General features: G+C 32.2%; 1 protein-coding gene across 1 annotated transcript; it reads left to right on the forward strand.

Moving 5' to 3' along the window:
- The first annotated feature begins 3,498 nt into the window (after nucleotides 1–3,498).
- On the forward strand, nucleotides 3,499–15,441 carry LOC130638079 (uncharacterized). The gene is made up of 12 exons (XM_057446974.1): nucleotides 3,499–3,611; nucleotides 4,460–4,478; nucleotides 4,633–4,686; nucleotides 7,535–7,684; nucleotides 7,891–7,967; nucleotides 10,470–10,590; nucleotides 11,361–11,393; nucleotides 11,831–11,869; nucleotides 12,147–12,491; nucleotides 13,770–13,991; nucleotides 14,268–14,611; nucleotides 14,721–15,441. The coding sequence occupies exons 1-12, from the start codon at nucleotides 3,546–3,548 to the stop codon at nucleotides 14,880–14,882; spliced, it is 1,632 nt and encodes a 543-aa protein (XP_057302957.1). The 5' UTR covers nucleotides 3,499–3,545; the 3' UTR covers nucleotides 14,883–15,441.
- Nucleotides 15,442–16,525: the final 1,084 nt, after the last annotated feature.

The following is a 16,525-nucleotide window of genomic DNA, read 5'->3' on the forward strand; positions in this document are numbered from 1 at the left end:
CAGCCTTCACAAGTCTCATTACCATGAAGTGCCGCGTCATGAATCTATGTATATTTTTTTGTTTAACAATTCTTTTGTCAAGTTTTGCTTTACAAATATCAGAATAGCCTGTTTCGTCACCGATACCTAATTCCCTTCTGGGTCGTCATAAGTCTACCTAGATACCAACATCGATTGTTTTTTTTCTATCATATTTTGTATATCAAGGAACATCACCTAAATTCTTCTTAATTTTAAATGATTTAACATACTTACATTTGCTTTTGTGCTCTTCGATTTGTTCCATAAACTCATAAAGTTCTTACAACAACAAACCCCAATACAGTATCCTTTATTATGGTAACTAGTCCCTCTTTTGGGGGATTGTCGTGAAATATAAAAATTTTAATCCGTGTAGTCTGTAGAGTCATTTGACTTTAAAATCAATTTGAAAATTAAAACTAAAAAATAGATAATAATTTTGATTTTCAATTGTACTTGAAATTCAATATAACCTTTAAAATCAAAAAAAATTGCCAACGATTTTGATTTCCTATTACTACGACAATAAAAAATTTACGTACAACTTTAAAGTTCAAAATAAAAAAAACAAGAATCAAAATGCCAAAGCATTATTTTTTCTAATTTTAGTATTTTTACGCATAGGTTTAAGCGTCAGAACAATATAATGAATCCAAGGAGTAGAGATTCTCGTCAAACTAATCCTCCTTTATCAAATATATCACCCCTAGATGTTCAACGCGAATATAAAACATTATAACAAAAATGATTTTATTGTCGTTCTGTTCTGGACTGTCGATGAAAAATTTTCCTAGATTGAGAAGATTTGAACCTATTAACACTGTGTGTCACAAAAGAAACAAAATGGCACCAATTAATGCTTGTTTGCGTCAAAACATTTTCTATGACTTTCTTGAAATTTCTTAAAAATGCCACAATCTGCTTAAAATTCAATCACTTTAGTTATAAAACGAATTCTTACATTATGTTTGAAGTTTCTGAAAGCTAGATATGTTATTTAACATATTTTTCGGTTTTTACATAGCTCGAATGAAACATTATCAAAAATTGCCCGAAAATCCGTTTTTTTTTCGATTTTCTGGTGAAATAATACGAAAAAATCGGGAAATCGGACAAATCACATCTTCAAAAATTGCAAAATAATTCTTCTTGATTAAACAAAGTTGTGTTATCAAGTTCTAAAGATAGTTTTAACAAGAGTTATTATATTTTCCTTATTATAAGAGTTTCATAGAGATTTTTAAGGGGAGTTTCGAGGAATAGCCAATATCAAAGCCCCTAAAAGGTATGGAACCTGAAAATTTGACATGCAGTTGTCTAATAGATAATTATTAAAACTCAGTAAGTGTTGTAGCCATGTCCCATAGCAGGAGTTATTAAAAAAAACGTCAGGGAGGGCGAAATCTGCACCCCACCCCCCCTCTTCCACCCGGACCCAATAGGATTAAGTGAAGTTAAAGTAAAGAAAAATAGGTATTCAACAAATCGAATTCGCTGAGTTTTGCGTGCTGAAAGACTGAAAGATGTATATGATTAAAAACGACACCAGAGAGCAAAACCTGCAGTGAAAATTGACTATATCTTTCGATTAAAAAACCCATGTTCAAAATACATTTACTCTCAAAATATTTTTATTTTTATTTTTTGTATCTTGTTAATATATACGCATTTTTTAATACACCAGCACAGTAAAAATCGATTTAGCCTACTTCTCCATTCACAAAAAACCACAACAATAGCAACAACAGCAACACCAGAGTCAACAACAAAAACAACAGCAATAATACGACAATACGACAACAACCGAAAACGATTTCAATATCACAATTTTCGAAAACAGGCTTAGAAAAGATTTAGAGACAGAAAGTTTATGTGAGTATTGCCTAGTCGGTTTAGGCAGTGGAGACACAACCTATGTGATTTGAAGTACAATACATTAAACCAAGATGTGGCATACAGTAAATATGACCACAATGTATTTAAAAAAAGCTATTAATGCACACATATAACGGATTATAATCAATACGGTAGTCTATTAATACCCTTAAGAATACAGGTTAAGTGCAACAAACACGAGAGTTTTCATATAATTACATTTTACACATTGTTATTCAAATTTATAAGAGTCATTCGATCTTTAACGATCTTCTTTCGTTAATCTAAAGGTTTTCAAGGCCAGAAAGCCTTAAAGTAAGATGTTGACACATACAAAAGTAAAAAAATCTCAAGAAAATCTGCAAAACTCTCATATGAACGTCTTTTTTTTAATAATCCATGTAGACTTCGCTACTGAAAATGGGGGTTCAAAATCCCATTTGCCCCACCGAGATAAAAATTTAAAAATGGTATCCTAATTCTAAAATTGGTACTGAAGAAAATAAACAATAATGCTAAGGGTTTGCCATCCTGAAAATATGTGTTAAATTACTTGTCTTTTTTATAAGGATATGATTTAGAAATCTTGGCTGGACTTTAAAGTTGAGAACAAGGAGTCTATTATTTGAATATGGGAATAAACACCAGCATTGTGTGTGCCTTTTGTATCTCTTTTTGTCTGATTTTATCAAATCAAACTAGATAACTGTCCTACATAATTTAAGCCACTGTAATATGAAATATTTATTAATGATGTTTTTGTCCTCTTTCTATCACCTAAACAACCGCCTCTCTTTAGCAACAAATATGCCAATATGTGCCATATGACACAATGTTAAAAAACAATTGCTTACCATTTATTTATATCAATGTTAAACGTTGACATAACAATATTTAAACTTTTAATGATGTTCTGCCTGTCAAATATAAATCAGGGCCTGTTTTAAAGAATTTTTAGGATTCTGGCTGATTTTCCAACATTCCATGTCGAAAAAGAACATAAAAAAATATTGTAAAGAAACGGCTGCCATTTTACATTAAGCGATCGCTGCATCAACAACTTAATTTAAAAAGTTTCTCGGAATGTTTCCGAATGATTCATTCGGATTCACTTGGAAAAAAAGTATTATGCATTTCTCATTTTTATGGTTAAAGGCATTTTTCTTCAAATTTAAAGATTTGTCATTCCTTCGATTTAAACGACTATATATCTATCACTTTCAATTAATACAGAATCTACATTCAAATGTGGTATATAGATTTAACTGCCATAGCTGCAATGCTATCTATACTGCCATGACAATAAAAATTCTTAAAGTAAGAGCCACTGTATGCATGACTTTATCATTCTAAGGTGATGTTTTTAGTCCTTCTAATTGTATATATATACACATGTACCTATAATTCGAAAAAGCAATTTGGATGAAATAAACGATGTATTATAAGAATGACCTCACAGGTCAATGCGGTTTTAAGAAGAATCGTAGGTTAATTATAATCTCTGTAAGGTTAATTACATGCATTGAAATCAGCTGTCACCATAGCTTCTATCTTATTATTTTCTGTGCTAAAATTTTTAAAAAATTTGAGAAAAAGACATAACTAAAAGCAAATTGACTTCATGACTTCAGCATACAGAGAGCTTAAGAATGGTATTTGTAAAGTATCTTTGGATTATTCTCCTAATATTAACAAATGCTGTTGTGGATATCCAGGTAAAATCTTTAAACTTTAAAAAATTACTTTAACAATATTTAGTATAGCTTCTAAAATTTCTAAGGGCAAAGTTGAATTTTAGCCGTATATATACAACTTTTATGACTACGTCAACGTCATGAACTGAAATGACCAAATTTATACAGATGAATAAATTCAATGTTCCTATTAAGGATACGTTAACGGACAAGTTCTGATATTCTAAATATAATTTAGTATATGCAGTAGAGAGTATACATATATTATGTACACTGGATGTTATGTTGCCAAAACAAGACCATTCAAAAATTGTTACAAGGGAATAATCTTGAAACATAACATAAATTTTAAATGTTTTTGAGTTGATTCCTCTACAGGTTGTCATCTAAAACATTTTTTCTTAGCCTTTTTTATGAAATTATCAACCAACCGTGTTGTGATAAAATGCACAATAAATTTGAGTAAATTCTTCAACAGGTTTATATAACTGGATTATGTAATTAAGTTGTTTAACATGTTGCTATTGCTCTCCCAAATATAAAATATCGCTTGTTTATTTTCTAATGCTTTACTGCTCTTTACTTTGTTTTGACATAAGGAGAAATTTAATGCTGCTATTTTGTTGCTTTTAAGAAGTACTGTCTGTTTTCCAAGTTTGGTTCCGTTTGGGAAAACCTATGAAATGTTGTGAACGGGATCAGCACCTTTTGTCATATTATGTTCGAAATATCTAGGACAAAATAGGGTCGGGGTGAAAAATTGAAAGAATGATAAAAAGAAATGTTAACGTAAGAAGGACTTAAAAGGTCACCAAAATTAGCTAATAGTGTTATAGAAGTGTATTTTATCTTGTTTTTCTTGTTTTTAGGCCATTAACGGCAAAAAGGGTAAGCTTTTTATTCATATGGAATGTTATTAAGAATCATACAATACTAGGTAGTCCTTAAATGTAAACAATTTCTTTAATTCAATTTAAAGCAACGAATCTAATTTTAAGTTATTTATAGACAATGATATTGAATTCAGTAACTAACTTTTTAGGTGCGAACAAGACTTGCAACAAACAAGCATTTGAAGAAAAACTCAAGAGCAACAGTACGCATTAAGTGCTAAAATACTAAGATGAAGCAGCCTGTGCAAAATTTGAGAGCAAATAGGTTTCCTCCGTTTTCTGTTTTGTGATGAAATTTAAAGAAAAGTTAATACAGCCATTAAAAAGCTTTAGAACTAAGAATTAGATTATTCCTGGTAGATGTAGATATTTAACTATCCTGGTGATTATTTTTCTTTTAAGAGCTTCTCTTTTTTGAAAATTCTAGGTTTCTAAAAATCCTTTTTATTTTCCAAAGTGTTGATCATAGTGCTCTTAAACATTAAAACATTATTGCTGGGATATGCTATGTCTTCAAACCCCCTCCAGCTAAGTATCATCATGGTAACTTACGTGGAGGTAGGCTGTTTTAGCAGAGCTTTTTTATTATTGGGAGTTCACCTAATCAATTGGATGCTAATTTATTGCGATGCCCAAACTTTGACGTTATGATTTTTTAGTCAGCCGCAATGTTTAGTTGTGTCGCTTTCAAAGTTTCAGCGCTACCCGTTTCTATACTATGTCGTACCTAACATTGCAATTAACACTCCCGGACCAACATGTTGGCCAGCATTTTGGTGCGGTTTGCTTTAGGCACTTATGGTTATTTAAGGGCACCCGGTGAAGGAATGCGTTCCAACAATAGTGTTCAAAATCTGTATCGTTTTGCTAACTTGCAGCTTTTTCAGACACGCCATAAATGTGAAAATCAAGTTCCACAACAGCAACAACTACAGCAAGGAACATATACTGTAATGTTAAGTGAATAATAAAGCTTGTATTTGATAAGAAATAAACAATAATAGTACTTCTACTAAAAAAAGTTGTTTAAAATTGCGAAAATACATGTTTGGTTGCTTCTTTTTTGTCTATGCAGTGTCCCACTGCCATTCGACATTTCCATCATTCATGAAACATTTACTGAATATTTCTAAAGTCACTTTAGAGGCTTTCTTCCTGCTTAAGACACAATAAATAAAGAGAAAACCATAAGAGATTTCCTTTTACTGACCTCCAACTCCCTTGCACAACTTTGCTTTGGGAATTCGCGGAATCGATAAACCCAGAGGGAGCATAGTCGTTTCCTTTTGTTGAAGGCAATCTATTTGCCAAATGCAAAACATGTTCCCTCATATTCATCTTGATCAGCTATGACGGTAGTTGTAGACGCTTTTTTAGGATACATGTTTAGGATGTTAGATTAGCTTTAATCCCTAACAATAGTATGCTGTATGTTGATATATTCATAAGGTAAATAGGTAGCATCTAGGATTTTCAAGCAGGTTTTTTTAGTTTTCTGCATAAATCTAAGTTAATTCAAACACCAGAGTAATTCATCCGTCAATTGCTACCAATATCTGAGACATGCTATGACCAATAAGGTTATTAAAAAGGTTTTTTGCAGTTAAAATTTTCAAAACCGGTGCCAGGTGGGGGTCTTATTTGAATATACTTCCCATCAATTTCCCCTAAACAATTAGGAAAGTTTCATCTTGATTGGAAAGCCTCAGCTATTTTTAACCAATTATCTAAACTTGATGATAACTTGATGATAACTTGATCTACTTTTTCTAATATACTCTGCTGTAGCTTTAGTAACCTCATCATTAATGTAAGATATATTGCTTTTTCAGGAAACCTGAATTGTCAAGTTAATAAAGCAATACGTTTCACATTTAGCAGGAAATTGGATAGCAAACACTAATTTTTCAGCCAGTGAGATTATTGATTGAGCTCCCATTTCGGCTTATTCTTTTGCGCATCTAATTTCTTGTAGGACCCCCTCTTTTTTCGGCATTGTCATATATTAAGGGACCAATTGAAAACAGGCTCTTCTTTACACGTTCTACTCGAAGGACAGTAAAGCAGCAAATGAACGAACATATATAAATGTTTGCCGCTTGTTATGACTTATGGTATAGCAAACCGTACTAACATGTTGGCCTGATTTATTGACGATTTGTTAGGCAACATGTTGCAACATTTGCGACCGCATTTTTTTTTTCATAAGATACCAATGGCATTCCTAAAGTTGTCAAAGCAAAAGAACATATCCTATGACTTTTTTTAATAAATATTTTAAGGTTTGTATAAAAAAGACTAATTAAATATCTAGAATTTTTTTGGCATATTAACGGATCATATTCAGGATCCGTAAAATATTTTGGATTTTTCAACTTGTTAGTCAGCTAGTCTACTTTATTAATATGCAAAGGTTGTTGGTCACTAAAGAAACGAAACCAGGTTACAATTTGTATATAATGTAAAAAAAATTAGCAAAGGCGCTATTCTCGTGGTAATCCCTTACATGTTTCCGTTTTTTGAACATGTGACTTTGTGGTTATCATATGTTCGGTTTTTTGTTAATAATCCAATAACATTGGTGATATTGGTGTTAAGTTGTAGATACTAGCTAAATTGCGAGATCGTCAGTTGATTACTACCGTCATCAGAATTTTCAGCCCCGTCCGGGTATGGACTAATCAATAATTCCTCGTAATAGCGGGCCATGCTTTAGCAAGCATTCTCTATTAGCTAGGAGTATCAAATGTTGTAAAGTAGGTAAATGTTACTCACCATTTCCGTTGCTAGCGTCAAATTCGCTTGAACTGAAGAGATCGTTAGTCTGCATGATGAAAATTTATTTGATTCAATAAAAAAACGTTATAAGTCTTAGTCTTAAGCAATCTTTTTCCATACTTTTAATACACACTTTGGTATTTTGTGCAACATTACAACTTGCAGCGACAGAAGATGTTATGCAAAACTTTATATATCTATATATATCTATCTATTATATCTAATATTTCATATGTTATATAACATCACATTTTATGTTTTCTTACATCTTAGCTAAATTGGTGGATGCAACATCGATACATGATGAGTGTGCATCCATGTACCCGAAATGTCAAAATGTTCGTTTTTCCATACGAGTCGCATCTGCAATTAATGCCAAAGAACAGCTGTACCTTCTCGCGACGTTGTACACTGTTGAAGCAGGTTGGAAGAAACGATTTTGTTAAGATATGGTTTTTCAGCATGTAATACGTGGAATAATTAAGTCATTAAAGAAACGCCTTAAAGTATTTCTCTTCCAAAATAAGCACATTAACATTTTGTAACGACACTAAGAACTGCTTGTACGGTAGCTAAGTATTACAGGATTCTGCGTAAATCCTCTGAAGCACTTCTCAATTTTCATGTAGGTTGTTGGGGATACTTAGTAAACATACATTACAATGGTGTGCGATTACACCTTTCCAAGTACATATCACAAGAAGAGGTAATACTTTTGTTAATCTGAATTTATTTATTGAGTAGCTGTAAGTTATTTTGGAATGTGGCGTTAATAGGAAGAGCTAGATTGCTTTCAAGCAGTATTAGCAAATCCTTGCTGGAAATCGAGTTCTGTGACGATTTTACGGGCACCATTCTAAAAGATGAAAAACGAAAAGTGTCGTATTTATTAAAGGTATCCCAAAGTACTTTTACAAGTTGGACTACCTGATAGATTTTCATAAGAAATTCCCAATGACATATTTACTTTTTGTTAAAAGTTCATGTAACACCAAATATCGTTTTCAAATCTTTGTTTTTCTTGCCACCTTGACGGCCGCTTCGATCTTCGCTAAAATTTCAGACTAGTTCCAGTCTTTTTTTGTGGCACGCAACCCTTGCGTCATATTTATGCACGACTCAAATTAATGACTTTTATTCGCTAAAATTAATGAATTTCATGGCAAAAAACAATTAGTTCGCCTTACCAACAAAGTTAAAAAAAAAATTCCAAATCGATCTCTGTACTAATGATTTTTAATTTTTTAAAAACAATAATTCAACATAATATACTTACTAGCCGTCTATAACCTGTCGGCCTGGGCGGGGTACAATGCTCAAATGAGGTTGCCTAAGTTATTCAGTAGATGGATATACGTTTTAATAAAAAATCAGTGGAAAAGAACACTTTTTTAATTCATCCCACGATACAGGAAAACACAGAGATTACTGTCTAATTAAAGTTTGTATCAAATGATATTTTTTCACTATGTAGCGCAAATATTAACGCTCCTGGTTTCGTTCTAAGGACGTTTAGATAAGAAAATGTAAGGTAATCAGTTTTAAATCTAGAGTATACTAACCTTGTCCTCAGGCCTTTTAGTTCTAAACTACACTGCTCCTCCATAATAAGACCTTTTAAAAGTTAGAAAAGATACAAGATGCCCTAGGGACGAGGTTGATATGTTTAGCTTTTTTCACACGTCTGATCGCACAAGTCCTAGGACTTCTTCTGCGTGATTTCACCACGACAAATAAATGCCGACGTTAAGGTATACCTTTAAAAATATGTTGCCAATCACGTAGGCAAATGCCGAGTGCCGTCTCAAATTACGAAGATTGTAACTGCCCTTAATTATATTCGTGCTGGACCTTCAGCACGAATATGATTAAGGGCGGAGGAGCTGATGCAGCCGCCTTTCCCTCCCCTCTCAACCTATTCAATAACTTTTTATGATGTTACACATACTTTGGCTAACTTTTATTTGTCTTCCAAGATATATCCTTTTGAAATAAAAATCATACTCAAATGTATGGCATGTTGAATTATCACCAACTTTCACAACCTGGGTCTCAAATAAAAACCCTTTGAAATAAAAATCATGCACATTTTATTTTTCGTTTGGTTGCTCAGCTATGTGAGAACATTTGCAGAATTATTTTCTTTTTCTAAAAAAAACATAATTGTTCCTAAAGAACTTTATGCAAAATTATTTTAATTTTTTTAATAAGAAAACAATCGTTCGTAGAGAACATTTGTTTTGCCGAGAGAAGGCATCCGTTTGCCTAGCTATAACAGTCAGTAATGTTTGAAGCGCTGCATAAATATTACGTTACAGGGTCACGTGCCACTAAACAAAGACTGGAACTAGAATAATTTTTTTTAACGAAGAAGAAGGTCGAATATAAACAGGTCCAGCGAGAAGAAAATAAATATTTAAAAAGCTATATCTGGAGTTACATGAAAATATCATTTACAATTTACCATGCAAATCTCTCAGAGTCCTACTTGCAAAATTACCTCGTGATTCCCTTAAGTGTTCTGCCATTTCTATAGAGGTTGTTCAGTGAACGACATAGCACTTATTAGTCTCATCCGTAAAATTACATTCATGTTATTCGCATAAATTATACAGTAACCCTTTTTAGTTGTCCAAATATCTGAATTATTTAGTCATTTTTGTGTTTATACCATTTTGTTAATATTGCCTAACCATATAGGTCTTAATACATAATAAAATGATTTCAACTTAACACCAAAATTGCTGAGTCAACAAAAATTTCTCTTTAAAAATGTTTTATAAACAAGAAAAAAAATCTGCTTCCACGAGCTTTAACTTTTTACAATATCTTTATTTTTCATCAGCTTCTGTTTTTAAATGAACCTTGGATTATTGTGTTAAAAGGTTGTGTGGAGTTGTGTTGTTTATTGACATTTTTTTAACAATAGCCTTTTTTTTTAAAAAAGATTCTTTGTTAGCATCCCCTGCTGCATCGGACGGTGTTAAAAGAAAAATATTCCGAATAAAAACTTCCGCACACCATATCATGGCTGCATGGTTCACCAATCATGTCTGAAATTTTAAAGTAAAACGAAAATGCTATTGAAAGTTAAAGCTCGTGCAGTGTAGCATAATGAAAATAACCGTTCGTAACTGATTATGTAAAAAAAGCCATTTTAAATAGGTTACTGCCACCTTAATACAAGCAAATGGTTTGAATTTTTTAGATAAACAGTGCTGATTTTCTTATTGCACAAGATAAGTTGATTAACGAAGTATCATACATTTTAAATGTCACACAAATCCCATCTGGGAAAACAAAATCCCTGAGCATAAAGAAAACTCCATGTAAGTTGTTACTCTTTTAGAGGGAGAATTAGTAGTTTTTATAAAATGAAATATCTATTTTAACTGAAAAAGTTGGTTTTATAAACTTCTGCGTCTAAATGCTTTCTGCCAAGATTACAATTTTGAGTAAAACTACACGGCTTAAAAAGGTGTAAATGTATAAACACTCAAACTCTTTCAAGGCTAAATAGGCAAGGCTGATAGAAATATTTCACATGGCTTTATTAAGAAGACATGACAGGTTCATTCTCCGAACATCAGGGTTTATTCCTTAGAAGTAAAACAATATCATACTTTGCACAGTCAAGTGGTACTTTTTTTAACACAGGCGGTAAATCTTATATTCGAAGTATCGGCGTATCAAAATTTCTTTCTTAATTAGTTAACTGGTTCTTTTTTTTGTTCCCTGTGCAGATGATTGTCGCATTTGGACTATCTTATTTAAGCAGGGTGGTTGTACTGCACTTCAATATGCGATATTGTGCATTCCTATGGAAGAAGCAAGTCTATTTAATGTAAAAAATAGTGGATGGATATATAATACTAATTTTAGGTTTTATCCTGGTTGAGGAAGAATTCCAGTTTTAATTGAAATTAACTTGAGTGGACTGAATCTGATGTGTATGCCATGCCATATGTTTGAAAACACGCAATGTACACCAAAATGACTTAGCCGATTTAATTTCACTTTTGTAACCGCTCCTAATATATCGTTAAACAATTGTATCATAATTCATAATTTCATTTTCTTTTTATTCTATAACTTGTAGCAACATGCGAGATAGCTGCCTTTAGTTTCGCTGGTAAGTACTAAAATACTAGATGCATGGTTAATTATAAGTGTAATGGTTACTCTACAGAATATTTTCCTTGATACCTCCAGTATTAGTCTCCAGTATTGAAGACGACTGCAATTTTGGAGTTTGATCATTAAGTAAGGCTACCTTTAAATCCGTTTCATGCGTTGAAAAGGGCGACGAACGGCTCTTGTCTGAACAATTTTATCTACGATGGTAGCTGGATGCAGTTGAGGCATACCTTGGAGGATAATTGTTTGCAACTGTGTCACATGTTAAATTGTTGTCGATAATGTGTATACTAAATCGCTGTACTATGCATATCTACCCAAAAGGAGGCAAAACTACTTGGATGTCGATTCTTTTTGGCCGCTATGTCACACGTGTTTTGAATTTCCATGCATATTAAATCCTTGTTGACGCCTTGTTGGTAAACATTCTAGGTGCAGTGAAGGCATTTTCCAATTGTCGCAACCCTCCAGGTAACATTTTGATAAAGGTTCAGTTTCCGAAGAGATGTTGCTTCAGAAATCAAGCTACCTTAATTTGCTGAACGAGCTTCTTTATATTTCTGAATATTTTTAGCAGATTATTTTATTTCAGAACCTGTTAAAGTCAATTGACAATTTTAAAATTAAAATTTGAATTTTAATGCTGTATCAAACAGAGTGTTTTAAGTATTCCCTTTTGTTTCGATTTAAATCACTTTGTGACTCCCATGCAACTAGTCATTAATAATAATCTGAATTTTATTTCTAGGTTTCTCCGAAATATTATCTATCATGTCAAAAGTATGCAAGTATTTTTCAAATGACGTCATAAAAGTTACTCGATACTTAAAACAATCTGAATTGACGCAAAGGCATTGTAGACTTGTGCCGTTTGATTTTCCTGTGGAAGAAAAGTTGACAAAGAAATCTCAAATAAAAACATCTATCATTTTTGTTGCAATAGGAGGCTTGTCCATATTCCTAATTCTGGTTATCTTTAAGATAATTAGGATGTTAAAACAGAAATCCACCAGTGCAAATAAATGGCTCCGAAAATCACAAAAAGGAGATTGTGCCTTTGGGAAAGAAGGAAAGTATGACGAAGTTTTACAAAGTAGGTCAATAACTTTTTTGCAGTAACTAAACATTTGTTCCGTATGTGTTGAATGCTAAAATAAAACACAAGTACAGTAGACTCTCTGTATAACGAACCGTTAAGGGAACCGAAAATAAGTTCGTTATATCGAGAGTTTGTTATACAGAAAAATATTTTTAAAAAATAAAATTAATCAATTTATTGAAATTCTGTATTTTTTAAACCTGCAAAAATTTATAGTGTTGATTTCAACACCATAAACCCCTAAAGTGTTCAACCACAACTAACTCTGTTCAAAAACAATCAAAAATCACAACAAATTTGAATCAAAGCAGCATTTTTGTGTTATTGATTCCATTACACAATGGGCAACGTCTTCATAAACCTAGCATATTATCTCTCAGAGATCAGTGGTTTCCCATAATAAAATTTGGCTCATTAAAATGTTATTGACAAGATGATATCTGAAAATTCAAAAATTTATTTGTGTTTGTTCTACTGCATACTCTAATAATGTTTCTATGATTCGAATTTATTGATTGGGATGACATTGAACTGTTTTGTTAGTAAAACATAATATTGATACCGATAAAACTTTGAAAATATTACCGAGTTTCTGTTACATTTTGTGCCTTGAGTTCCTTATATTTAGTTTTTTTCTTAGTTCGAGAGAAGAAAAATTTAGATTTAGGCAGGAGGAAACTTATGGCAACGAAAATATATACCAATTTTAGTCGAATTTAGAGAAGGCGATAAGCAGGCAGTTGATGACAAATATTTTTGCTAATGCAAATCCAGTTCTTTGAGGTTACCATGCGAAAAAAATATTTTCATTTTGTTACTACTATTTACCAACGCCTCTACAGTTCCTTTTGCTACTGCTTTAAACGAGGGTCTTCATAACGAGGTCTAGTGCACTTTAAGTTTACCTTTAAGTTAGCAAGGATAGCAAATAGCCGAAATATAAGCTAGAACTCCTAAATTAAAGAAGCATTACGGTGTCAATTTGGGTTTGTCATGATATCTGTTATATGTAAAATTAAATAATAGGAAAGTCTTTTTAATGAAGCATACCCAGCCAGTCGATTTGGTGTATAAAATGAACACTGACATCGTGAACTTTTGTTTAGCAGTCGTGCCGAAACGCAATTCGCCTCTCCTTTTAAATACTGTTGTTACACTAAGATAAGAAACTATGATAGCATTCGATCAAAATATTATTTCTGCTCGACGAGCAGGTAAGAACAGTTTTTTGTACCATATTCAGTTATTCTCATACTCATACCCTCCTTATAGATACTGCCACTAGAGTTATGATCCTTAATCGTCCCGGGTGCAAGCTTCTAGACACCTTATTGAGAGATTTAGCGTTGGTTTTAAAAGCCTATGGCATAGATGTAAAATTATCACTACTTGAACAAGGTCAAATAGACGTTGGAAAAGAAATGTCGTCTTACATAGAAAAAAATATAGACTCGTGCGATTATGTGCTAATTTTCTTTGCAGAACATAACAAAGGTAAAAATACATCATTTTTCCTTCATTTTGTATAAAAACACACTATTTAAATGGCAATGTGTTAACTCGCTTTTTTTTATTACGAGTATGTGCGTAGTACTACTAAAAAATATTCAATGCGGATTACTTTTTTTAAATGTTCACTGTAAAGTGAGACACTTTTATCCTTTAAGTCACAGTTTAAAACCAAGCATATAACGATGCGTAACAAAAAAAATTTGTTTTAGGCTGATTATTTCCGTAGTAAAATAACTTTTCCTTTTTTACTATGTTTAGAACACACTTCATTAAAGCACAGACTATATGAATTTTTTTTGAAATTCATAGCTAGAATGGCATATCATCAAAACATGGGTTCTACATTTATTCCTTTATACTTGACCAGTTACGACAAAGCCATAACCCTTATGCCGTCTTTTCTTGTGGCTGCACAAGATGCCGGATACAGGATACCTAATAACTTAATGAGTTTAGTTACAAGACTTTCAGGCGGAAAGAAACCAATTGAATCAAAAGAGCTACTCGCAAAATTGAATCACTTGCTGAACAGAATGAAAGCAACATGTAAAAAAATGGAGTCCAAAGAACACAAAGAATGCAGCGAAGGAGATTGTGATAAGGTAATTTTGTGTTACACTTTAAAATAATTCATACAATGGGTGCGTTTAATAGGTTGATTTGACAGTGTAATTTATTTATAATTCGTTTATTCAATATTGAAAATTTCAGGGAACACTGAACGACAGTGTGAGCAATCTATCGTCAGTATGTACTTGCACTGCTCCTTCAAAGCGGCCATCATTTCACTCAATTGCTATTAAAACAAAAAATGGAGTTGTTATACAACACGAAGTTATTCTAGAAGGCAACGTGGAATTAACAGCAGTATAGTGATGACCAAATTTGAAATAGGAGTTTACATTGGGAGCTCACTAAATTAGTGCAAGAAATAACTGCAAGATTTTTTTCGTTTTTAACATGGTTCATTCCTATTTTCATTGTAATCAATTTGCTAATGTACAGCAAATGTACAGTAGAACAGAAGGTGTCTAAAAGTATTGTTTAAACTCGAATTTACAATTCTTTAAGGCACAAACTACAATTTCTCAATTCTGAAAATGCATTTCATTAACGAATCCGATAGTAACATTAAAATAATTTACTTTTTTTTACCTAAATTTAGTACTATGTACGCACATATCCACTTTTTTTAAAAACATTACACGTAGCAACCAATGACTAATTAGATTAATTTAACTATTCGTGCTGGTTTTTTATAACATTTTATGTGTTAATAGTTACACCTTGATAGTTTGTTACTTTTTCTAATCTTTGTGCAGAATATTTTTATATTTGAAATATTTTTTCTATTTGGGGTTTATTAATAAATACTTAGTACGTTAATGTACGTTAGTCTTCTGAGTTGTTATTTCCCTGATTCGTTATTTTACGGTAAGAAAGTATATTCCAAGAAATTGTACAAACTAGCTTGAGCCTTTCCTCACACGCCGGATGTAGCCCTACGGGATAGCTCTTCTTGCGAACCGTAATATCTAAAAAATGCATCAGTTAAACGAAGCTGTAATGATTAACCCCATTTTTAGCTATATAATATAAAGTTTAATATTCTGCACTGCGCAGTACAAGCGCACATCGTATATCCCTAGACGGGGCGAAACATTTGGCTTCAAACCTAGAACATATTTTATTCAGATGCTGTCTGCCTTATTTCAATTACGAGAAATGGTTTTAATGATTTGTGCACTTGAATTTTCGTAAAAATTGGTATGGCTTATCGGTGCCACCGAAAATGCCTACATTCAAAAACTCAGAAACTATGGCAATTGGTCAAATTGATTTTAGCGCCATTTTATTAAACCGGTCTAAAACCATACCACACCAAGGTTTAAGTCGTTAATTTAATTTTTATAGGTCTTAGTTCTAGGACTTTTAATTCAGTGAAAATGTTATTTATGTTTTTTATGCCATCGACATCAAAATTGCCTCCGAGACTAGTCGGTTTTGAATTTTTCGTAAATTTTTGATAGGCTCACCGCCTACCGTTATTAATAATACTTGAATTCTGTGGTCTTCGAAACCAACATGGGTGAAAACTATTCCCGAAAACAAAAACGTTATGACGAAGTGATATGAAACCTCTCAACGCTATGGTTGTTGTAATTGGTGTAGTCGAAATGCACTCAAATTTTTAAGTTTTAACTGTACCTTAAATTCAACGATAATAAAATAAACTATCCGTGCCACAACACCATCAACATTTGTATTAGCACCACATATTACATCTTCTGGCGATAGATGGTAAATACTGATGACGATGGTAAATACTTTTAAACGTCTCAGATTTCATGCCGGTCACCGAAAGTGGTATCAAATAGTAAATATTTGTTGTAAATTATATATTACTCATTTGTAATCATATATGTTACATGACATAAACCAGGTAAAATTTTTTAAAAAAAAATAGTATAATTATTAATGCATTTATTCTGATATATCCACAAAAAACTATAAAG

The sequence above is a fragment of the Hydractinia symbiolongicarpus genome, chromosome 1 (assembly GCF_029227915.1).
Source record: "Hydractinia symbiolongicarpus strain clone_291-10 chromosome 1, HSymV2.1, whole genome shotgun sequence".
In the NCBI taxonomy this organism is placed as follows: Eukaryota; Metazoa; Cnidaria; class Hydrozoa; order Anthoathecata; family Hydractiniidae; genus Hydractinia; species Hydractinia symbiolongicarpus.

Bases quoted from the DNA above. Each gene is read 5' to 3' on its own strand.
- LOC130638079 (XM_057446974.1), top strand. From the start codon at position 3,546: ATGGTATTTGTAAAGTATCTTTGGATTATTCTCCTAATATTAACAAAT. The intron at 7,685-7,890 runs GTTGGAAGAAAC...ATTTTCATGTAG, and splicing joins GTTGTACACTGTTGAAGCAG to GTTGTTGGGGATACTTAGTA. The intron at 11,870-12,146 runs GTAACATTTTGA...TTTTATTTCTAG, and splicing joins CAATTGTCGCAACCCTCCAG to GTTTCTCCGAAATATTATCT.